The sequence below is a fragment of the Aythya fuligula genome, chromosome 14, assembly GCF_009819795.1.
Source record: "Aythya fuligula isolate bAytFul2 chromosome 14, bAytFul2.pri, whole genome shotgun sequence".
In the NCBI taxonomy this organism is placed as follows: Eukaryota; Metazoa; Chordata; class Aves; order Anseriformes; family Anatidae; genus Aythya; species Aythya fuligula.
Window position 1 is genome coordinate 1,599,736 of NC_045572.1, and position 25,694 is coordinate 1,625,429.

The 25,694-nt window shown below is 36.3% G+C and overlaps 1 protein-coding gene across 1 annotated transcript; it reads left to right on the plus strand.

The window, feature by feature from the left end:
• The first annotated feature begins 596 nt into the window (after window positions 1-596).
• On the plus strand, window positions 597-24,342 carry GABRA6 (gamma-aminobutyric acid type A receptor subunit alpha6). The gene is made up of 10 exons (XM_032196937.1): window positions 597-634; window positions 880-998; window positions 1,215-1,282; window positions 2,547-2,767; window positions 2,871-2,953; window positions 3,539-3,682; window positions 4,123-4,275; window positions 8,594-8,853; window positions 19,190-19,450; window positions 24,292-24,342. Exons 1-10 carry the CDS (start codon window positions 597-599, stop codon window positions 24,340-24,342), a joined length of 1,398 nt encoding a protein of 465 aa, XP_032052828.1.
• Window positions 24,343-25,694: the final 1,352 nt, after the last annotated feature.

The following is a 25,694-nucleotide window of genomic DNA, read 5'->3' on the forward strand; positions in this document are numbered from 1 at the left end:
TTCATATATTGAGATATTCAAGCTCTCGGTATGGTTCTGAAGGATTGATCATGAGAAAATCTGTTGAGTAAGGTCAAAAAACAACAAACTGGAAACTAGGGATTTTTTTTTTTAAAGTTCTAATGATGCAGAGACTGCATAATAATCTCCCTGTGAACCATAAACATAATAAAAGCTGAGGCCATTTCTATTATAATCTCTATCAGCAAGATGCCAGCGCTTTTCCAGATTTCCTAACGACTCCCTGCTAATTCCATGCCAAAACTAGCAGTGGATTTCTTCCTTTTAATCTCCCCTAATGCCTTATTCGATTATTGTCGCTGCTCTCCGACCGCACGCCGTCCCCTCAGACCCTAATTCCCCGCCGGACACCCGGCTGAGGCTGAAGGGCGGCGGCAAAACCGACGGGGTAGGGGCAGCCCCCGCCGCCCCTCGCCCTCCCAGCCCGGGCTACGAGTGCCTGAGGGCCGAGGGGACGGGGCCAAGCCAGGCGGGCTCCCCGACGTCCTCACTCGTTGGCCGAGAGGATGAGCGCCGAAACTTGCTCCAGCTGACGGCTCTGAGGGCACCTGAGCGTCCCCGCGCAGCCCCGAGGCATGGCTTTGCTCATCGCTTGGCTCTGTGTGGTCGTGAGGTGAGCGAGCCCACTCCGACGGCCCCCAGAGCCTTCCCTCAGCCCCTCCACAGCCCGCGAGCCTTGCGGCGAGGTGGGACTGAGCCCCTTCTCCCCGTCTGCTCGCTTCTGGGGGCCGCTTCCTCTACGGCCGCGGGCTTGGCGGGAGGGCTGAGGTGACGGTGCGAGGAGGGACCGGCCGGGCTGAGGCGAGGCTGCCGGACTGAGGAGCGGGCGCTGACGGCGGGACTCGCCTCTCCTTGCAGCATGGAGAAGGCTCTGGGGGGCCAGGGCAACGCGGGGGACCTCTACTCGGAAAACATTACTCGGATCCTCGACAAGCTGTTGGACGGCTACGACAACAGGCTCCGGCCGGGATTTGGAGGTACAGGGGGGAAGCTCCCGTCACGTCAGGGAAGCTGCAAAGCCCTGGGGTGAATCGGGCAATGGGGGTCCCTCCGGAGCGGGAGGGGGCAGTGGGGCGCTGAAAACCCCGGGGCTGGCAACCAGCGTCCCTGCGCCGCCAGCCCCCAGCCCGCCGGCCCCCTCCAGAGGGACGGGACGGGCCACCCCCGAGCCCGCTCCTCTCCGTGTCCCACAGGCGCCGTGACAGAAGTCAAAACAGACATCTACGTGACCAGCTTCGGGCCGGTGTCCGACGTGGAGATGGTAAGGGCCCCCAACCGCTGCCCCTGCTCTCCTTTTCCCGGGATTCATTACGGTGGCATCTGAGCTGTCCGTCATTAGAGCAGATTACGAGGTTTAATCTTCTTGACAATCTCCGCGGCCCAGCAGAGCGGTTTGGCTGGAGCTGCATATAGCTATTTCCCCAGCGGAGTCACCCGGCACAGCCCCATGGCCCCAGGCCCGAGGCTGGACACAGAGGACACCACTGGCCTCCACTGAGGACACGGACAGAAGGTTAAAGATGCCTCTTTAACCTCACTAAGCATGGTGTAAGCATCTGTGACTTGACAGGGATTTGCAAGAAGGCTGTGTGGTAGGAGACAACCTACTACACAGCTGCAGGGAAGTGGTGCCATTTTTGAGGCAGCAGCTCATCATGCTGGGGACCCCAAATTCAGGTAGGTGCAGACTTGGGTGAGCTTCATCAATTACAGCAGCTGCAGCCCTCAGGGAAAGTTAAGCCATCACTGTTCTCATCCTGGAAATGGACTTTTATCACTATTTTTGCCTTTTTACCCTTCCTCCAATACCTGCTCACCTCAGACTATATTCCAGCACGCTGGCAAGGAATAGCGCACCCCAAGGTACACCCAAAAGTTTTTCTACCTCTCTTCATCAGCCAGTCTACAAGAAGGCATAGAGACAGTATGCTTTCTTGCATGTCTGCCTCCTGACAAGGTTTAGCTCCATTTCCTAAGCAACTTCTGTAGAGAATTCCCTTCTGAAGGCTTACAACAACATTATTAAGAATCCTTAAGAAAAATAACTCATATTAACTTGACAACATAATCTTACTGTGATGAATGTATTTCACGTCGGTCCTTTCTTTATGACTATGAAAAGTAAGCTTCAGAAGTGGCACTGTGTATAACTTTTTGTTCTTGGCAGCTAAATATTAATAGTTTGGTTTTGCACTTTGAAAGGATGTTAAAGTAGACATTTGTATTTCTCATTGGATCTCAGTCTTTTTGAATTAAATTAATTTCTGTGAGAGGACAATGAGACTTTTTTCCTTACATCAAAGTTACCTGTTCACTTGATAATTTGCAATTTAATTAATAAGAAAATATGATACATTTCTCGCAGACTCTTTTTTTGAACTATTTAATAGTAATAGGATTACGTGTCTAAGCAGTAAATTAAAAGACATTAACATATGTGTTATGGTCTTTCATGGAGTTACTTTAAATACAGCAGCTCAGGACTGCTGACCCTCATGCATAATTCACCTATTCATTTTCCATAGGAATACACAATGGATGTCTTCTTTCGTCAGACATGGACTGATGAGAGGTTGAAGTTTGGTGGACCAACTGAAATTTTGAGATTGAACAATCTAATGGTCAGTAAAATCTGGACACCAGACACATTTTTTAGAAATGGAAAAAAATCAATTGCTCATAATATGACAACTCCGAACAAACTTTTCAGAATTATGCAGAATGGAACTATTCTTTACACAATGAGGTGAGAGCTTATTCTCCTGATTTTGATTGACCTTCTTTATCATTCATTCAGTGTTGCTACATACCATTTATTTTTTACTGTCATCTACTTTAATGTTATCTAGACTAACCATTAATGCTGATTGTCCTATGCGGTTGGTGAACTTCCCAATGGATGGACACGCTTGTCCGCTGAAGTTTGGAAGCTGTAAGTTCTATATTTTTCAGTTTTGTATAGTAATACATTTAATTTCCATGTATGTGAGATCAGAAGCGAGATCCTAGGACACATCACTGAAACATTTTATTTATTTTTATTTTTTAGACTAGAATCTTACTTTTTCCTCTGAGGCTCAGACCATTGTTAGTCACGTGGATTAGTTCACTGAAGGATGGCTGTTAAAAGATATTCTGTTGTATATTCTAACAGATCTAGTAGTCAAATCTGGCCCTTTAAGAAGTCATAAAAGCTATGGTTCATTCCTTAAAGTCTAGTTTTACAAAATGAAGATATTTAGACAACCTGTGGTAATCAATGTATGTGTTTTATAACAAATCAAGAAGCAGAAGCTAGCACCTATCAATTCCGACCACAACCATTCCCTTATTACTCCTATTTTTTATTTTTATTTATTTATTTATTTATTGCATTTCATCATTAATGTGATTAGAGACTTATTGGAGCAGGATGCAAGTTTCTTTGGAGTTTTAGACCCAGAAGGGATCATATTACTTGTTTTTTCAATTGCTTATAAATCATGTAATTTATATGAGTAATTTTTCCCTAACTCAGATGCTTATCCAAAAAGTGAAATCATTTATACATGGAAAAAAGGACCCCTGCACTCAGTAGAAGTACCACAAGAGTCTTCCAGTCTCCTCCAGTATGACCTCATAGGACAAACTGTATCTAGTGAAACCATTAAATCTAACACAGGTAAGAAGTAGCCATATGGGAACTACTGACATTGTAATTTGTTTTCAAGATGTTTTACAGATTTCTTTTTTCGCTATGTAACTGCATTAGTATTACTGCCTTCTGTCATTTTTAAAACTAAAATCCTTGTAAAAAAATTAACTGTAGTTAATTTAACTCAATTAGTTAATTTAATTCAATTAACTGTAGTTAATTGAATGAAAGACTCCCATTCAATACATTTCCTTTAAGAATCCCCCCTGCCTCCCTATCCCAGTAAAAACAATACATAAAAATTAATATTCTTTTCCTCTGTTTCCAATAGGTCACTTCACCTTTTGTTAGTCTATTTTTTGTTATACACTAGGAGGCTTATTAGTGCTTGCCTAAGAGCATAGTATTTTGGGTTTAAGCCAATAATACAGTGCCAAAATAATGCTAAAGTACTTGTCTCCTAACAGGTGAATATGTAATCATGACAGTTTATTTCCACTTGCAAAGGAAGATGGGCTACTTCATGATACAGATATATACTCCTTGCATTATGACAGTCATTCTTTCTCAGGTGTCTTTCTGGATTAACAAGGAGTCTGTTCCAGCCAGAACAGTTTTTGGTATGCTGCATTAAGGTCTTTGACCAGTTCTGCATCACATATACCATTCGTTCATCATTTTCATTGCTTGTTTGTTTTAGGTGAATATTCACTTCAGCTGCTCTATTTCCATCTCCAAAGGAAAATAGGCTACTATCTCATTCAGACATACATTCCATGCATCATGACTGTAGTCCTGTCTCAAGTTGTGTTTTGGATCAACAAAGAATCTGTTCCAGCAAGAACTGTGGCTGGTATTCATGTTTTGTTCTTTTATCACTCACTTCATTCACTGTGTTGAATCCACTGTATTGAACAGCTAGACTAAACCAATGGGGATTAACTTCTAAATTGGGAAAGACAGAGAGTAGGTTTCAGCAAACAAAAGCAAATACTAAAAATTAAACCAATTTATTCTGTTGTGAAACTTACCTGTGTTAAAGCATTTTTTAGGAAAAAAAAAAAAAAAGAATAAATAAATCACATGGGTTGGAACTCAGCTAGGTACCTAATTCATCTAGCACTCATTCCAGAGTGTTCTCTTTCTATTCCCTACAAAGGTTTTTAAACAACCAGCAAGGATTTTAGATGAATGAAGTTAGGTGAGATGTATCGTCCCTAGCACAAGTTACAGTAATAATGCAGAATGCATGTCCGTATTGCATGGGCCCTTTTTTCTTTTTAGTGGTTTGAATTAATGCTCCCCCAAATGGGAGCTTCATCTCCTTAACTGTGTGCTCAGCTATTATTAAATCTGATTCCCACTACTCTGCCACCCCACCCGCTTCAATATCAATAATCTCTGAAACTACACTTATTGTCAAGGGGTAAATTTTGACTGAATTTTTGTTTCTAGGGAAACAATAATCATAAAAACACCAAGCAGAAATAATAAAACTTGTCAGAAATTTCTCATGAATCCACTATCCATACATATTTTGCAACCCTATCTTACTATTTTCTCATAACCCAATATTTCTGCACAACAAATTCCCTTTGCCAGACTTGTCTTCAACAGCAAATAGGCAGGTATAAATTGCCTAAGCATGAATGATGCAAGTCATATAATTCAAAATAAGCCTACAGTTGTAGTTAGCACGATACAGAATTTGTGGGCTTTGATTTCAGGCATGGAATGGTATTCAAAAAAGCACTGCAAACTTTTAGGAATCGTACATGAGCACAGCTTCCTCAGGTGTCTCTGAAGGAATATGAACATACGTTTTTTTCCTTGAAATACCCATCAGGAGTTGGGATGCAGCTAGGTATCATTAGGCACTTGTATGTAATAGTTTCCAGCAATTCATATTTAACTGCTTAAAATACTAAAATACCAGGCAATAATTTCTCAAAGATGTTTATTGCAATTGAAGCATAAAATATGCATAGGAAGTTTGTATACCATACATTCTGGTCTATTTGGCATCCAATGCTAAATGTATCTGATAAATACTACCTGATTCAACTTTATATTGCATCTCTGGATTTTACATTCTTTACATGTGAGTAAAACATACTTGCTATCTAATGGGCAGCAGAGGTCAATTCTATACACTTGAAGCAATGTCCAAATAAGTCTGAAGATGATTCAGCAACAATTACATAAAGATCCCAAACCCTGAAATAATGACTTAGTCATATTGAAGAGGAAATATAGAATAAGGAATAGAAAATATTTTAAGAAAACTGTTAAATAGACACCTTTCTCAGTATTTTTGAAAATTAGTCATGTTGGCATTTTAAAAGAATATTTCAATCCATTCTTATTTCTCCCAAGAACAACATGGATTTATAATCCTTTCTAATTCAAAATCCCATGGATTCTAAATACCATCATCTAAGGAAAAAATTGATATTTGCTTGACTGTTAGGCACCAGCAACAAAGAAAAGGTTTAAAATGGAGAAGTAAGCATCCTTTCTGCATCATATTGCAAATACTTGAATTATAAAGATGTTTCAGTTTTGCTCCTATGTTTTAAGCCTTTAAGTGTGAGAATCATAGAGTTTTATATTTTTATAAAGCATGACATTCTCAAAAATTTGAGAGAAGATAAATTAATGGTAGAAAAGTAAGTGTGCACTAACTAATTTTTCAGAATAAATTCACCTAACTCTATTTACCTGCAAAGTGGATGCTAGTTATCTTTTGCAGGTAACATTACAATAAAATAAATTAATGTTAATAAACATCTGCTGTTTACAGACCTACAGACGAAATATAAGAGACAGAAATACTTGAAGAGACAAGACATTCTTGTGCTCTTTGTAGCTATGCCATTGGAAAGAACAGCAGATTGGCAATAAGAAATTCCTTACCTTACATGGAGCTTCTGTATGTAGACATGTGTATATGCATACATATTTTTTTTTTTTTAGCATTTCATTATCAGAAATTACTTGGAATAAGAAACATGTTTATTAAAGCCAAGTTTTAAGTGTGCCCTATTAAGTATCAAATGCTTTGAACCCATATAACAATGGCTACTACTTTGCATTTTTGTGTCTTTATCTAATTTTTTTTAGTCCTGGCAAAGAGTTATCTGCTGTTTTGCAGAGACACACAGCTGGCTTTTACTGTTCTAGCAGATTACTCTGGAAATTTTAACTTATTATCTAGTCATTAAACTTTATTTATGAAGTGTCAGAGATGGATTTTGTATTTAAAAAAAAAGATAACATATTTCAGTATTTGCAATATGTAACAAATTTTTCAAAAATTACCAAGAAGTCTTCAAAGTGGAAAGAACATCAGTTACACACTTTACCAACTGTAATTTGGCATTCTGTTTGATAAAGTAGTTTTCCACAGTGCAGAGCATTTCATCAACTCCACATTGAGAGTGTTCTTATCTATATCTGTAATAGAATAGGAGTCCTACTCCTAAGTTTAAATTCCTTCTGCAGTAAGTTTTTATACAGACACAGAATGCATCTTTCTTTATTACTAACTAGCACATGGGCAGATTCTAATCTAATCACATATCATATTGAAAAGTTCATTCTGGACATTTGAAATTGAAATTTTTATCAGTATTCTTGTACTTATATTATTAAATATGTCTGACAGATTTGGGAGAAGTAGAGATCCTACATATTTTTATACTATCTTCTATCTGCATTTCATTAAAACATGTTAAGTAATGACATTGGGACTTATTTAGCCTCAGACAGCTGGCAAGCTACATCATGTGAGAGAGCTGCAAAAAAATCCTGAAAATAATCAAGTCGTCCTGTCTTGATGATGCAGGATGCAATGACACTGCATCCTTTCTACTGAGCATCATTCACAGCATATTGATTCATCATCACAGCATGACATTATAACATCCTTTATTTTTCCCACCTCCCCTTTCCCAACTGCAGAAAAGAGCAGAAGAGGGTATTCTCCAGCTTACTGTCTTTAAATACCTGCAATTTTCAGATTCCAGCAGGCATAATTACAAGCAAACATGAGTCACAGAGCCTTATATGTTAATGGATAAGTTTGCTCTTGTACTTTTTGCTTGTATCAGGCAGCAGTGGGAAGTGTATTTCCCACATTGTTAATGATTTACATTACAAAAGAGAAATCATAAGGTCACAACAGACCTTAAAAATACTTTGCGGCCCATGAGCTATGTGACCAGATTTTTTGTGTATGAAAACACAAAAGGATCTCTAGAGAAGCACCTTTTCCATCCTTCCATATTTGTTACTATGGGAACTTTCAAATCAATATACTGTCAGTGAATCTTTAAAAATGTATTCAGAGATTAAAGATCACTGTATAGATGACCAAACTCTTATTACTAGAAATATTTGGATCATAGCTTACCACTGACTTCAGTGCAAAATTCTGATGTATCTAGTGAGGGTTCTGGAAGCCATGATCTGTCTTGTCCAACAATAGGAGAAATAGCGGATCATAACACTTAGGAAATCATGGTAAACTAATTTAGATTTTTTGCCAAGCATTCCACTTAGCGACCTCTCAAATAAAGTGTCTTTCAGAGCCTGATCTTGATTCTTGTTATACCCATGTCTTACCACAATTCTAAGAAGCTGTACCCTGTAGCACGAGGTTATCTTAACTTTGAATCTGCTTGGTCTATTAAGGAAGTTTATTCAGAGCTTTTAGATACTCAAGCCACTATACATGAATTACTTATGATAACAAAATACTTAGAATTCCTGTTAGTTATTTGACAGCTAAAACCTCTTTGGTTTTATATTTTGTATTTAAACAGATACGCACGCATATATATATACACACATATGTATATATGTAGAGGCATTTACATCTACATCTAGAATTTAGCAAAATTCTAATGCCCCCTTTTCCTTTCTCTTATTTTCAAGGAATTACTACAGTTCTAACAATGACCACTTTAAGCATCAGTGCACGCCATTCTTTGCCCAAGGTGTCCTATGCTACTGCCATGGATTGGTTCATAGCTGTGTGCTTTGCATTTGTCTTCTCTGCACTTATTGAGTTTGCAGCTGTCAACTACTTTACCAATCTTCAGACTCAGAGAGCAATGAGGAAGGCAGCAAGGGCAGCAGCACTGGCAGCAGCACTATCAGCAGCAACTGTACCGGCAGAGGACGAGATTGTCTCGGTAATTGCTTGCTTTTCTGATAATAAGTATCATATAGGAAGAGCAGCTGAGTAGTGAAATGTGAAATATTAAAGTGATCTTAACCTGAAACAGGTTATGCATTTGGATCATATCTATTTATCAAGACATTGCTCTTATTGCAGAAAATGAAAGATGTCATTTATTCATAATGTTTATTTTGATTTGTTACATAAGTTACTACAGAGATGTTTATGTGATAAGATATTTAAGGTAATACATTAGACTGTTACCCATGATACTTTATTATGCTGGATGCTGGAGGCATTGTGTTCAGGCAGCTGTGTTGTTCTCTGAGTGAGTCTGTAGAATTTGTAAGACACTGTACAGTGCAACGAACATGTGCATTGGCCAGATGATTATGGGATCACTGTAGCATACTGGCACATACCATAAGTGGGTCATCTGGAAGAAGAGGAATTAGCCTTTACATAAACTTGGCATCTGTTACTTTCATAAAGTCTGCTTTGGTGGAAGCTTGGGGAAAATAAAAAGCATAAACATAAAGATTTATGTAAGGATAGATTTCACTCCATGTGACAAAAAAGAAGGCTGTCTAATACCAAAAATCTTATATTGGAATTGCTTGTAAATATTGTTCCTTACATCTTGGGCTAAGTAATTAAAGCTGTTTCACAACATGTGTTAATATATTTATCAGCATAGCCCTCCCGTTTTCAGAATCAGTTTTACTATCACCACATTTCCCATTCTGAGTGGAGTAACAGCATTTGAATGACCTGCAAAACCATTGAGTCTGTAGTTGAATAGGAAAGTCAACTTAAAAGCTACTGAACAATAGGGCAACACCTTACCCATCATATGGTCATTTTTTTTCATTTTTGCTTGTAAATAACAGCTAGACTTGTAACATTTTGGTACATGCAAACTGTTGTAATTAATAAGTTCCATATAATACTGCATCCAAAGCTACAAAGATTCTTGCTAGTAGTCTTTATAGGAACTCATCAGCTAATCTTCCTCAATTTGACTGGGAAGCATTGGGCTTGTAAACTATATTGCATTTTACTTTTTTTTTTTTTAATTTATTTATATTGAAAAAAGTATTCAAAAACACTGTCAGACTTAGTAAGAAAGCAAACATGCATTTTATTTCACTAAACATGTTAATGATAGAAGAATTAAATCTTTATAAATTTTAACTGAAAACCACAGATTATTTCTTTTAAATCCCAGTTGTATAAAGAAAACACAAATGAGAGATCAAAAAAACTTTTATGATTATATTTAAACCTTACAAAAAACAATAAGAGAAAGAGAATATGTATTTGCTAGTATTTAGAACATGCTTTCCCGCCCCCCAAATATCATATTTGAGAACTACTTTGGACTGAGTGAGCAGAATTCTGTAACAGTATAATAATGCAAAATGAGAAGAATAATGTTAAAACTGAAGGAAGTTTAAAATGTACTAAAGCTGCAGTTTTACTCTGTTTGACTTTTTTTTTTGAGGACAAGCTATCAGAAAAGTGCCTAGAGAGATCACTTAGCCTTTTGTAGCATGAGGAAAATACTGCTGGAACAATCTATGCACTACACACTTTCTAGTTCAAGTTTGAGTTAATCACAGTGAGGTTTCCAAGAAGGGGGAAAAAAAAATCATATATTGATGTCTGTGATGAGTGATATGAAAACTTGATTTGGGCTACTCTGCACATGCTACTGGTGGTGAATTCAGAGCAGACACTAGAAATCCTTCCCCAAGTCCCCAGAATCTCTAGAGGACAACTATTTCAAAATACATGTGGCTCTCTACATATGCCCAGATATACCAGAGTATTGGAGTATTATTTTATTATAATTATTGGAACATACATATTGGTATTGGTATAACATTGATATTATTGGAATACACAGGAGTATTCCTGATGACTGTAGCTGCTTCACTACTAGAGGGTGAGATTTGGGTGTTCTCTATATCACTGAAGACCAAGCTAATCAGAAATTTAAAAATTACTATTGAAACAGAAAATAAAAGGAAAAACAAAAAACAAACAAACAAAAAGAAACAACACACATTAAGACCTCAAGTTTCCTTATCAAGGGCCTCACCCACAAACAAGCACAGAACCAAATTCAAGACACAGTTTAGTTTTTCCAAACAAAAATCAAGCATTAAGAACATCTGGTAAGCACACTAAAACCATTTCCTCAATATATATATATATATACACACACACACACATATATACAACTAGTTAATAACATAGAAATTTAGAAAATAAGTAAAGACACATCAAAGTCCTAAGGTAAACTCAGTCTCTAAAGCAGTCTATAGCATCCAAAAAATGCTATAATCCTACTCTTCCTCAGAGCTCTTGTAATCTAAAATAGTAATTTTCAAGCCTGTAAGTTCATCATGTTTTCCTCGATGGAACAGTTCTTTCCGAGAACCCCACACTTCAGTAAAAGAAAAATCAGTGAGATCACAAAAATGGTGGGTACCTACCACTGAAGGAAAGAAGATGCCGTCAAAATGGCTTCTGGAGGAATGTAGTTAGCTAACCCTACTGGATATCAAAGGTCCCATTCCACAAAGGCATCCTGGGAAAAAGGACTAATTACAAGATAACAAGCTTCAAAAGGCTTTTTTGTTTATTTGTTTCCTTTTATTTCTTTCTTTTTATTTTTTTCTTGTGGCAGAAGCATGGGGGGAAAATTTCATGTTGTCATATAAATGGATATATGATGCAGTCAGTAATATAATTTCAGCTGAAACAAATTTGAACTAGATCACTTCAGTGCTAACAATGTAGTTAGTACAGGCTGATCTGAGTATATGACTATTTCCTCAGCATTACCATCCTCTACTGAACTCTGTGCTTCTATAGTTACATTACTGATCTTAGAGAAGTTTGTTTAAGTATGGCACAAAACATAATTTTCAGTTTTTTTCTTACCGTAGATATCTGAGGTCCTGAATTCTTCCTTGTCGTTCCCTTCTGCTTGCTACCCCAAATCTTCACCTCTAAATTCTTTTACCACTTTTCCTTCTACAAGGTCCAGTTCTTATTCTTTACTCTTTAGATAATTTGTCTTACTTCTTCTGCTCCTCTTTTTGACTCTAACCTTTCTGCCTTCTTCTAATTCACTAGAAAAAAAATCTATTTTGAATCTGTCATATATATTTAAAATGATTTTAACTAATTGTCTGTTCCATGTGATATATATGTATGTGTTAAAATCTTTTCCTTCTCTCCTGCTTTGGTACTTTGTTTTTCCTAATCTGTGGTGTACTTATTTATTTGTCCTGTTAGACAGGGTAGTAAAGTTTTTCATCCCCTTGTAACGTTAGCATTTTTATTTGCCTGTAATTTTTAAATGTGTGGAAGTTGTCAGAATTTTAGTTATACGGAGGGGTAGATACAGGATGAAGAATAATGCACAATGTGTTAAAATGTTTACTGTCTTCTGTATTTATAGAAGTCAGTATTTTTACACTGAGAAATTTTCAAAGAATTGAAAGGTTTGGGGAGTCCAAATGTAAACATAAAAGTGAAAAAGTGAGATGTTCTTACTGCAAAACTGTCATAGCTGTACAACTGCCTATGCAGCTCTTTAACCCACAGCAGCAGTAGAATTAACAAATAGACTGTATATTTTTTACGTTATATTATCTTAAATTGCCTGATGAATTTTGCCTGAAAGAACATTGTGGTGAGAATATCCTTACCCTGTATGAACTAGTACTTTTTGTATGACAGGAGACCTGTTCTACTGTGTTAGGTAAGACAAGCCCAAGGAGATAGCTTCAATACAAATGAAAATAAGGAGCTATAAAAGTCAGGTAGAAGCTTTTGCTGCTTTCACTGAGGACCTGAACTCATGAAGACAAAAGTATTTATGGAATTCCCTCCTCTCGCCTCCCCTCCTCTCCCCTTTTAAATTAACTATATTTCCTGCAAAATAGTATTTATTTTTAAAAAGACTCCTTCCCAATTGAATCTAGTTAACTTTTTTCAAAATTGTGCTTTATTCAAATGAACAACACTTTTTCTCTCAGGTTTTTATTATATCTCCCCCAAAACAATACATTCAGAAAAGAAAGATGGCATAAAACCACATTCTTTATTATATTAATGAAAATATGAGAAACTCTGTTGAAGTTACTGGAATTCACTAGATTCAGTAAGAGATGCAATGGTCCGAGTATGTGCTCTGTTTACTGATGACAGCCCAGCATGCCTGTTTTGGTTCCAGGCAAGCAACTCTATTTACCTCAGTTAACTGAAGGCAGAGTTTGGCTTGCTCTCTCTGTCAGCTGTAGGCAATCCCTGTATGAAATACAAAACTATGGGTGTTCCACTCCACAACATGATGGCAACAAGCTGGGCAGTCATCTGGACCCTGACAGAAGCCTGTTTTTATTCATATGGTGACAAGCTTATTATAGCATGTCAAAAACAAACACCTAGTGTATGTTTGTGTATGTGTATATATATATTATACACACACACACACGTATATATGTAAATATATAGTTCATTGTGGCAGTTAGTGTTTTAATCCATTTCAAATGTATTGTTCTTATATCATATTGTTTCATCATTATGGCTTTTTTACCCCATTTCTAGAAGTTGTGGGGGAAGAGGTGTTGGTGATACTGTTTGGAGTGCATCATTTTAAGTAATGCTCTACAAGATGGTCAGGGAGTACCCAGCAGAGGACAGGGAGTACACACTATGAATGAAAAGAAACCCTTTACATGTGGAAGACTACATGTAACAGACAAAAGATTATTATATGGTGGTTGGTTGATTACATTTGTTGTCTTAAAGACCTGTTGTTTTAACAGAAAGCAACACAGAACAGTGAAATACTGCTGGGGGAGCTTCCCTGTCCCAACAAAGTGCTCTGTACCTGTTTTCAAAATAACATGACTTGAGCAAAAGAGGATTCTCATTCTTTTTAACAACCCTGCCCAACTGCAGAGCAGCCATATGTCACTTCTCAATAGAGGATTTAGTTTTCTATAATTACGTCAGAATATATTGAAGATGTTTAATGAGTATCATAGTATAGCTGAAAGGAGAGCACTTCTATTTGGATTATCAACAACCCTTTATGAGGTCATGCTAGAAAAGCTATGTGCAATAAAGCCTTGACTGAGAATGCAGCACTTTCCATCAAATCAGAGAGACCTTCCTGCTTCTCCACAATTGCATGGTATCAAATAGACTATTAAAAGCAAACAACAACTTTCAATTCTATTGACTTTTTGTCATCCCAACAAGGAAAGTAGATGTTCATTATTAGGCTCTGCCAGAGTTAAATATTTATCTGTTTGACAACGCAAATGCAGAGCAGCAAGGAAGGTTTAGAAAGAAAAGAGAAATAAAAGAGAAATGAGGGGAGGAGAGGGGAGAGGTGGGGAGGGGAGGAAAGATTTCCCTGGCTTTAGACATTTTTGCTAAATATTGAAGTCTAATCCTTTTCTTTTGTGGGGGGAAGTAAAAACAAAGTCAGTCAAATAATGGAAATATGAAAAATACAAGCTCTGTAGTACTGTTTGTACTACAAACAGGCAGAATTTTGATTCCTTATCTCCTACTCCCAACTCAGACTCCCACCAAGTATCAGGACAGACACTGGCTAAGTTTAAAAGGCCAAAGTCGACTTCGCTTAAATTTAACATACACAAATATATCTTTTGACAGAGGCTCTGTGATAATTATATGAGTTTTCTGACATGGTACATCTCAATTTTAGGGAGAAACTCTGCTATGGTATATTCATATTGAAAAGAATAACAAATTATCAGTCTCCCCTACCCATGTTCACCTGAATGTTAGGCTATAATTTCAGAGAGATGAGTTTCAGTCTGTGAAGGTTAAGAAAAATTTTGAATATGACTTTTCCATGCTCCAGTTAATTGATTTAACCCTTTTACTAGGGTAAAGCAGAAATAAAATAATTTTGTAGTAATTACTAATAATATGCCTAGGAAAGAAAATTTAGAATGCCTAAAGAAATGCCCAAAGCTAGGAACTATTAATGACATCTAAACTAAATTCAGCTGTTAATTATGCAGAACATTGTTTACAAATGTTTATAATTCACATTTTTTTTTTAATCAGACCCCACAAGAGATATGCAAAGGAATCTCAGGATATAACATATCACTGGCATTAGATGGAGATTTAAACTGCACAAGACAGTAAAGATTGAGGTACCTTAGTACATGCCCAAGATCTTACACAATGTGGTGAATTTCTCTGCTGCAAGGTGCTGTATATAGATCAATAGCTAACCAGAGGTCTTACAAATCACACTGATGTATGCAGAGCAAAGTCTAAGAAGGATTTAAATACCTAAACTATGCTTAGCTCCCTTTTTGGGAGCTAGGTTACCAGCATGTGATTTTATGTAGGTAATATGAATGTTTTTATTGAATAATCTACTACTGTATCTACAAATTAGATGGGCAGGGAAAAAGAATGTTATGTGTTCAATTTAGTATTCTGCTTTGTACAAAGATGGAATTTTGGTCCTAGCTATTTGTTTGTTTCTGTTTTCTTTTGTGATATCAAAATTTAATTGTCTCAATCTAATACTTTTTTAAAGGAGAGATAATATTTTTTTTGGTCTAAACTTTTAGAATTTATTCTCAAAAACCTCTCTGTACTGCATGGTGCTCACAGCAATAAGGGACATAAGTGACTAAGAGAGAGAGGTAAGGGCATGCATTTGTTTAAAATTAGCCAGTATCTGAATGCATACATAAGATACTCATTTTACTGCTAGGTCATAAGCTAAACTCATAGCAAGAATACACATCTGCAGTATAAAGGAAAACAGAACTGTAGAGAATTTTATATATATTTCAGAAATCTCTTGAGTGCATTCATCACAATTAGCATCTATAGAAAACAGAAAAAGGAGACGAAGAATTCCGTTTACCCCAAAATTATATATGCTATATTTTGTATATCTGGAAGCAGAGTGACTTACTGAGAGCCTCCTGAGATGTTTTGAGCATAAACAAATTCTAGTGATATTGATGAGAGTTTTGAGAGATCATCAGTACCTTTACAGACAAGACTACTTTGTGAGCTTCCTAGGGGATCAGGTAGCTGAGCTGCAAAACCTTAACAGAATTCAGACTATACCTTCCTAGCCCATATACGTGCCAATCTCTTGTCTAGTCCAGTTTTATGGCACCTCACATTACGCAGTGATCTTGCAAGCTGTTCTGCGTCACTAGGCAGCCATACGTCGTGACAAGTTAAATGGCCTAATGGGACTAGCAGTCTCTAGGAGTGCAAAAGTACTCTTCTGAAGCGGGTTCAGTAACTTATCATAATGTATTATTTCATTATGACCCAATGTGCTATGTCATGATTCTTGCTGTTGCTTTTGCTATTTGTAAAACAGTCTTCATTGTTTTACACTGTTTGGCTATGTGAATGGTGAAAAATCGGAACTGAAATAGGCTAATCATTCCTGTTTTATAAGTTTTGTGTTTTGCCAAAACTTCATGTCATTGTAGGTAGAAATCTTTGTCAAAAGGAGGGGTTAAATCTAAATATGATAAAAAAAAAATTGCTGTAGCTGCTGTTCAGAACTCAGATCTTTTAAGAATAGTTTCAAAAGAATGATCTCTTCCTGCTGTTTCTTCCTCTTGGTTTAATAGTAAATTCTAATGAAAAGTATGGGTTGTTGTCCTGCGGCAGCAAGTCTGGTTTACTGTCAGCTGCCAAATTGAGAAACAACTTCATTACACATCCAAAATAAATTTAAGCTTCTGTATCTTGGGTAGCATAGTGGTAGACAAAAATATATTCTTGACCCTGACTTTCTGGATTGGCCCTCGAGTGTATTAGTGTAAGAAGTTATTTAGGGACTTCCTTAAAGATTTATATAAGCACCTGAATAGCATAACACAAAAACTGTGGCATTCCTGAAAGAGCAAAATGCACTGATCCTTCCCAAATATTGAAACAGGCTATTTTAGGTAATAATTAATATCACTCCATTTATAGAAATGGATCCAAATTGGCCCCATAGCATGCATGTAAGCAAGTTAGTCAGTGTCTTCCCCAAATCTGAGGATACACGCTGACTCCAGATTTTCCTGTCTCTGACTCTTTTCCTGAAAGCTCTATCTCAGTTCCTGAAGTCACATCAAGATCATCCTCCTTCTACAGCAACACATAAGATTTAATAAATGTTATAAATAAAATTTAAACCAGGATTACCCTTTTCCAAGTGCCCGTGTGGATGATCACAATGATTTTAGTACTTCTGCATTCTAAAATATGTCCACTATTCAACATAATCCACTGACCCTATGCTACATCTGCTATGCCTACAATTTTTTTAACTCTACCTCAGAACAATAACTTCTAATTCATGCTTGAGTGATCCAGAGCAGAATTTGACCCTCTTTGTATCACAATACATGTATTGCGGATAAGAAGGTCTAAGTTTCACTTCAGCAACTATGTTTTTAGCAACCACTCATTCTCCACAAAAGGTCGAGCTATCTTGCAAGCAAAAAACAAGCTACGTTACAACTCTGACAATTGAGTTCAAAGCAGGGCATACAAGCAAAATAGAATAGCTACTTGACAGAAAAACAGTGGCCTAGGCTCTGACAGTAAGTCTACTTAAAATGTGGGATTACTATTATGATTAATGCAAGTGGACATGGATAACCCTCTTTCTGTTTCTGTGACACATCTGTAGATCATCCTCCATTTAAATCTGTCTGTTGCTTGCTGTGTAACTGGAAAATATGAAAACAAATAACTGCTTTCTAGATAGGTATAGCTCCAGAATATGAATGCCCTTTGATACCCATTCAAAACATGATAGTGATCATTTAATTGCTATCAGAGTGGAAGTTGGGGGGTTATAACAAGTGGTAGGTATGATAGGATATGGAAGAAAAAAAAAAAAAAAGAAAAAAGAGTATAATAGTTGAAAAACATATGTACAAAAAGAGCCTTTTACGTAGACTAAATTCAGCTGTGAGGAATCCATTCTCCCTAATTTCTTCTGGATACCAGTCCTTTCATCCATGAGCAGAACTTAGCATTTTAGTGTAGTAATGTAACCTCTTCTCATACTTTGGCAGTAATATTGCTAAAAGGATAATTCCTGTTAAAATTATATTTGAAATCATACATAAGATACCAGCTGTGCTAGGCTGGTCTTTTATCTAGAAATTTTGGCCCAGATACACGTATAGGCAATGTACTGCAATAAATGTTTCTCTTCCTTGTAATGATGCAATCATTTATCTGACTAAAGCCTGTTTCCATGCATAGAAATCCTGCAGGATAAATCTCAAAAATGCTGACAGAGGGCTCCATATAGGTGAATGATTGCCATTAAATCACTCCCAAAGAATGACTTTAGAAACATCACATCTAGCAGAATTTTGCTGCCTCAAAACCATTTGAATGTTACTATTCCACTTAAAAAATATATATATAAATATACTGTGTATTGTAAATTATTTGCGTCACCTAACATTTCCCTCATCAACTTCATTCATTCAGTCATCTACTTCTGCTGACCAAAAATTCTGCTTATTCAAAGCCAAGAATAGCTGTTTATGTTGTACAATGGTTACATCAGTAATCTGGGAATAATCCTTGTAATTTTTTATTAATGAAGCTTTAGACATAAACTCAGCCAAAATGTTGGATGTTCCATTGCCTGGTGGCATCTAAAGGTATTTATACTGCTCCCTATTTTTAGAAAACTTGAGTACTTCATATCAAAACAATAAACAGCACCATGACACTCTAGGCATTTTTCTCTATTTTCTTAGCTATCAGTAAAATCTTATGGCTGCTGCCATGCATTCACATTACTAATAGTCATGCTGGGTGGTGGCAGCAGCAGCAGGAATTGCTAGCAAGGTCTCTGAACTTCTATGTCCTCCCATTTGATATGATAAGTGTTTACATGTTTGGAGCTGATTTCATATCTACAAAAGCTTCAGTCACACAAATATACTAAAATTTAGGTACACCATTATCATCTTTTCCTTACAGCTCCTCCTCTTTTATTTCTTTCTCTCGTTGTTCCTGTTAATTAACATGTTAGCGATACAGAGAGCATATGGTCTTTTATCTTTTTACAGTAAAGCCACAAATGTACCTCTGTAGATTAGTATTGTTTTGTGGTTTCCTAAGGTTGTTCTAGAGCAGAGCAATAAAAAAATAACAAATCAGAAAGTTGTGTAAAATGATGGAGAGAAATGTAATGATCACATGACCTAAGACTCTTGTAGCCATAAATCAACCTTTTTTTTTTTCTTTTTTTTTTCTTTTTTCCTCCACAGCATTCTGACTCCAACTGTAACCTGAAGAAGAGAGCAAACTCTGTAGCGTCTCAGGCAGATCAATCTCCTGAAGCCAGCATAATATCAAATAGTGCATCCCAATATCAACCAGTGTCTGTTCCTCCACCAGCCACCCCAGCACCACCACCTATTGGAGGCACAAGTAAAATAGACCAGTATTCTAGGATCCTCTTCCCAGTGGCATTTGCAGGATTCAACCTGGTATACTGGGTTGTTTACCTTTCAAAAGACACTATGGAAGTGAGTAGTAGAATTTCAGAATACTTGCTTGTAATATGTACCATGCTTAGTTAGCCAATACTATTTGAACTGTTCATTTGCTTTGGCAACTGCAGTTAATCAGTTCTGTCTGAGGAAAGTTTACTGATCTAAAAATCAGCTGTCACTTACAATAACAGTGGCACTCGGTAAACTGTAGAAAGGCTATTTGAAGGTGAGAAATGTAAACACTTACTTCTTTACTATGTTACACTGAGCAGAACATAGGAAATTGTGTAAGACAACATATGACACCATTCTCAGCAAACATACCAATCTTAAATCTTCCAATTCTTCATCTTCCTGTCATCAGCAAGGAATGGTAAAGTTATCTGTTAAATTATCTGTTGCAGCAGTACAATAAAGGAGATAAGAACATTAATATCTGCTAATATTTTCTCAATGACACAATAACAGTCTACTAAAATAAGTCATTTATTCTAAATATGTATCTACAGCATGAGAAACTATTGACAATTACAGCATACATTGTAAATTGAGAGTCCCTGTTTTTATACATTTTAATGCTGATTTTCCATGTTTCTTCATAAAATGGAACTACTTTATTCTGATAAAGTTGCTAAATTCTTTGCTTGTTTGAATCAGGCTAAGAGTTACTGTGCCTTTAGATGTCCATGAAGTGCAGAAGAGATGTGTACCCTGCAAACTGAGCGTGCCTAGAATAATCAGTCAGTGATTAGCTTATCACTTTCAAACAGTTATTAAAATTTAGTCTTTAATGCTTTAATTCTCTGATTTTCCTTTTTGTCGAAATACAGTTAATGGTGCCCTTTCTCCTTGGTAAAAAAAAAAAAAAAAAAAAAAAATCATTTGCCTTGTTGCCACAGAGTTTTTGAATCTCACTGTACATTGCAGTCAATATGTTTGGTCAATTTAGTTTTATTTAGGACAGCTACAGATATAATGATATTATTTAGACAGTTCTGAATGCACAGAGTCCCTATATCAATAACAAAATAGGCTGGAAATCTGATCAGAGTGGTGTGCAAATTCTGCCTTTATTTCCCAGATTAGAGGTAAAGAAGGCCAAGGGAAATCTCTTGGAGAGTCAGGAGATATGCAGTTCAAACTAACAAGACAGTGCTGATCAGCTGACTGGTGGCATCTTGCCTCTACTTGAAGCAGAGGCTAGTAGCCTCTAATTTTGCTGATTTTTTGCTACTAGTATGATCTGGAAAATGCTGTCTCTCAAAGAAAGAGTGTGTTGCCAAGCAGCTTATATGAAATCAGAAGGGCAGGAAGATAGGAGGCACTACCTCTTGCAAATGTTCTGCAGATGTCTCTCTCAAGAGGTCACAGCTGCTAACGCCTGGCCACTCAAAATCTGCCCAATGCTAAGTTTAGCATTTGTGCCAGAGATACTGATCCCTCTATTAAAATATTGACTATGTCTGCACATTACTTATCTCAATCAGAGAAGGGAAGTATCAAAAAAGCTCATGTATAATCATTACAGTTTCTGTTTAGAGGCCAGTTTCTCAGCCTGCGTAGCTTGCCATAATTCCAGTTCTTTCCTTCAACCATTCTCATTTTGGATAGAGAAATATTTGGAACATTTTACCTTCATAGTGATGAAATATTTACCTAAACCTTGTATATTAATAGTTATAGTAGAACTAGGTTTTAAAAATACTTCTAAGAAATAGGACATAGTGCTGACTGTAAATACTTTTAAAATTCCCTTTTTGTAAGTTCACAAACCTGTTCACAAGTGCAGCAATTATTATAGAATGCAAAAAATCCACCATCAAGATTTATAGAACAGAACAGTTTTAACAGCTGGGATGTTTCAAATGACAAAGAATATAAACAGTTATGTAAAGTGTTGCTCAAGCTTTTCTTCATAAATTACATTCTCCTGTTCATGTGCTCAGTTGTAACTAATGATTGTGATGCACGTTGGTAGATTTCTAATTCAATATGTTTTATCCTTGAAAGTTGTTACTTTCAAGGAAAATAAGGATTGTTTTTGCTTTTAAAAATGTATTTAAAAATAGGTAAGCTTTTCCATTCAAGCAGAAGTGATACAAAAGTTAGGTGAGCAAAGCTTGGCATTCTTAAAGGCCACTTTAGCTCAAGTCAGCCTCAAGCCCAATAGATTATATATTGATTCAGTATTATCCAGTTATGGAATCTGACTCTTCAAAAAGAGTACATTTTGTGTGGTATTTCAAATATATTAGCTGTTTTTGAGTTTATTTGGCTTATGTTTAAAAAAGTGGAAAAAATACATAATCAGCTCACTGAAACAACCAAATTTCCTGTGCAGAAATTTCCTGTCACTTCCTTCCAGCCTGTCACTGTGGAGATTCCTAAGCTGAATAACTCTCTAGTGTCTTTGGGCAATGCATATAGAACAAATCAAAGAGCTTTACATTAATCTGTTTTGTGCTGTCTGTGAAAGCAGGCTGTTAGAACTGGAGTGAAAGTTAATGTTTAACTCCTATCACTATCTTCTGGCCAGACTCTTTCTTAGACTTCAAAGAAGTGCAAAAATCTTTTTTTTTTTTTTTTTTTTTTAACTACTTGTTCAGAATTCAGACCATCAGCTTTACTAATGTAAAGACACAGTTGCATGAGATGAAGAGCTGTCCTCTGAGCTTTTTGCTAATATTTTTGTGCACTGGTAATGAATTTTCTTATAGCTCAAGTAACAGTCCACATTACAGAAATGAAGTCATTCCTGTGTATTTACCTAATATTTCTAAGACACTGTGGGGTTTGAGTATTTTTTAAAATACTCCTTGGAGTACCTCCCACTCACCCTCCCTCTTACTCATTGTCTCATTGGATGACTTTAGATCAATTACCCTTTCTCATACTGTACATGTAATCTAAAAGTATGTTAATTACACAGCACTTTTAGGATTTGGAAGTTTGTATACTAAAGAAGGTGTTTCTAATAAAAGCAGACAGGATTGAGAAGATAACAAGATAACTTATGCTGAACTCTGTTTGTTTTTCCACACATACAATGAACCAAATGTAGCTCAGCCAGAAAGCTTAGCAGCAAATTTCCATTATACAATTAATCCTTTATTATATTTTTTAAACAAAATATCAGCATTCTCTAGAATGGATGGAAAAAAAAAATCTGTATTGAAACTAAGCACTTTAACTGAATGCTTTTTAATACATGGAAGGAGATGAAGTCTTCTTCTGGCCTTGATATCTAATTAAACAGTTCTGTTCTCTAATGGAATGGGTGGGTAAGCATTCTTATTCAGTAAGACATCCACTGTGCAATTTGATCCATAAATGATGTTTCAACACAAAAACTGTTTTGCACTGTGGAGTAGCAGTAATATTGCAGCAAAACAGTTATATTGGTAAAAATATTGGAATGAAGACAACAGTTCTTTGCCTGCATTTTGCTAGACAGCACGTTGTTAGAACCTCATATAAACAAAAGACAACACATAAGTGGAGGAAAGAAAGTACTTGCAAGTATTTATATGAAAGAATCCTTAGCAGAAATAACAGATGAAAAGTTTTAGACCAAATATAATGCTGATACTTGTATGATAAGCCCTCCTCTCTCAAAAGGTTTTATAACTGAAATGTTAACAGATGTTTAGCTATGGCAGCATGACCGTGCCATTTATTATATGAAAAATTAAGGCATTAAAATTACACTAAGAGGATTTACAATCTACATACACAAGGTCTGTTTGTAATTAATTTAGATGGAATATGTGAGGATGTGACATCCCCATGATTTATACATGGAGAATGGAATAGGAGTATTCTGATGTTGTATGTTCTTCTGTAAAGCACACTAATATCTGCTATCCACAGAAAGCTCTACACAAAAAAAAACTATATACACATGTCCAGATTAGCCAAACATAGAAGTTCTTGAAGGGAGAAAAAAGCAACCTGACAATTGAGGAAAAAAAAAAAGTTCCTCTTTTTTTGTCATACTTTTTTTTTTTTTTTTTTCATTCTTAAATATGCTAAGTCCTTGAGCTGAACACTAATTTATAATAGTGACTTTGATAAGTGAATTGCATGCTTGGTTTATTTAAAAAAAATAAAAAATAAAAAAATGTGCTTGATTTAGAATGTAAGAAATGCCCTTTTAACAACAAGGGTATAAGAACTTAGTTTATGTTTCTCATGTCATTCATAATGCATATGCTGTTCTCACATTTTCTTACACATATCCTCTCTAAAGTAACCTGCCTCAATATTTTATATGTATCATACTATATTACAGTTTTTAATGTAATAAAACACAGAATGAGGTCTGTGGAGTGATTTAAGCTCATGAAGACTATGGTAAATTTTTGATGATGAACTGCAGAAAAACAAGCAGAAGGGGCAGGTTTTATGTTTGGGGGTGGAAGGTAAAATGTAATTGAATGTGGTAAATGTGCTAACTCCTAGGTATTATTGGAATACATAGAACATAGCATGATGGCAGAAAAGGAGTTACATATCAGGCTGAAAGAGAAGATGAGAAGCCAATGATGCATGGGGTCAACTAAGAGCAGAGAAACAAAAACTGGAAAAGTATTTGCTTTAGATTGTTGATACTCATAAAGCTTACAGTGTGTATTGTGCATCATGCTTCAGTTTAACACTGGAAAAATAATGTTCAGGAGAAAATAGTCATTGCTGCATGTACTTACAGTTGAGCTTTGGAGATCAGGTAAAGAATATCAAATTCTGAGAAGGTTCTCCTTTGGACTGCAGTTCTATTCTAAGCCTGTTGAGACAGCTAGAAATCAATGATTGTGTTGGTTAACTACACAGTTGACAATCCATAGCTTAAACTTCTCTCTTAACTTTTCTTCCAGTTTTTTGAACCTACTGCAATGCATCTTCGAAATGACTATCAGTCCAACTAAGGAACAGATCAAGGTTTCAAAAAAATCACCAAAGGTCTCGTAGGGTTGAAGTAACTTCAAAGGAATTGTCTATCCACATGTATTCTCAATGTTCAAACACAGAATATTTCTATTGGACATCACTTGGAAACAAACTCTGGACGAATCAAAAAAAAATAGAAACTGCACAGTGTTCTAAAAATACTTTCTTACAAATTCTTACTGTGATTCTGCTATAAAAGTTCTTGTTAAATTATTTTGTCCAACAGTCAAAGAAAAGAATGTGTATTTGTTCTAGTTCTGTAACAAAGAATTGAATGTTTACATTGGTATAAAAATCAGTAATGGGATTATTTCTCTTAGATGCAACGAAGGATTACTAAAGGAAGCCAGATTCTGAAGCGGTATAAATTAGCACTGTTTCACTGAAGTGCTAGGAGATGCACTGATTTGCATCAGGTGAAATTGGCCCAAAATAATGTTAAGAATGAAAGCTATGAGAGGGAGCTGCACTCTCATTACCTTTTCATAACCTTTTAATAGATAAGATGAATGATGAACACTGATTTTCTGTAATTTCAACTTCATATCCTTTAATCCAAGGTAATATTTGCAAAGAAAAAATATGTAATAAGGAACAAAACAGAAAGGATTGGTTATGTACTTTAGCTGGCTACATGCTTTTTTTTTTTATTATTATTGAGAGTGACTGTGAAAGTGAAACCAGTCTAATTACAAGCAATTTATGGGCAGTATCTAGAAACATAGGACTGATGCCAGGGAGATCTCAGGGTCTAAAGTTGACTGGCTAGAAAGATGCAGCTACCCATCAAGTGAAATGCAAGCCTCCAGGTCTAGGAGATTTCCCAGAAAATCTAGGAAATTTCCCAGAAGCAATTCTTGACAGCTAGTTAGGAAACAAACTCTTATCAGCTGTTTCTACTGAACTGCACATAGCAAACACCTTAGAACTTTTTTTCAGAGACAAGTTATTGTCAGCAAATTTAGAGTTTAAAGGTCCTAGTATTTTATTTCTTACTATCAACAAAAACAGGCACAGGATTTATTTTTCATAGTTCATAGTCATCTATTATTTTATTGTACATTCAAACCTTTCATCTCTGTAGTCCTTCTCAAGTAGGAAAGATAATCATATAGGAAAGGTAATCAAATCAAACCTGAGCCACCTCTGTTGCGGGTGTAGCGGACACTGGTGGGAGTCAGAAGCACACAAGTCTTACATGCAGCCAAATATAAATTGAGGTCCCCTATCCTGAATTTAACTGTAGTGCAACAAAATTAAATTCATTTTAAAGTGAGATGGAAAAATCAGGGTCTTTTGTTTTGTCTAAACAAACATCTTGGTCACACTT

What these genes read in the sequence shown, in the direction of transcription:
- GABRA6 (XM_032196937.1), top strand. Translation starts at nt 597, where the DNA reads ATGGCTTTGCTCATCGCTTGGCTCTGTGTGGTCGTGAG. An exon ending in CAGAGGACGAGATTGTCTCG is followed by an intron (nt 8,854 to 19,189) that starts GTAATTGCTTGC and finishes TTTCCTCCACAG; the next exon opens with CATTCTGACTCCAACTGTAA. An exon ending in TTTCAAAAGACACTATGGAA is followed by an intron (nt 19,451 to 24,291) that starts GTGAGTAGTAGA and finishes CTTTTCTTCCAG; the next exon opens with TTTTTTGAACCTACTGCAAT.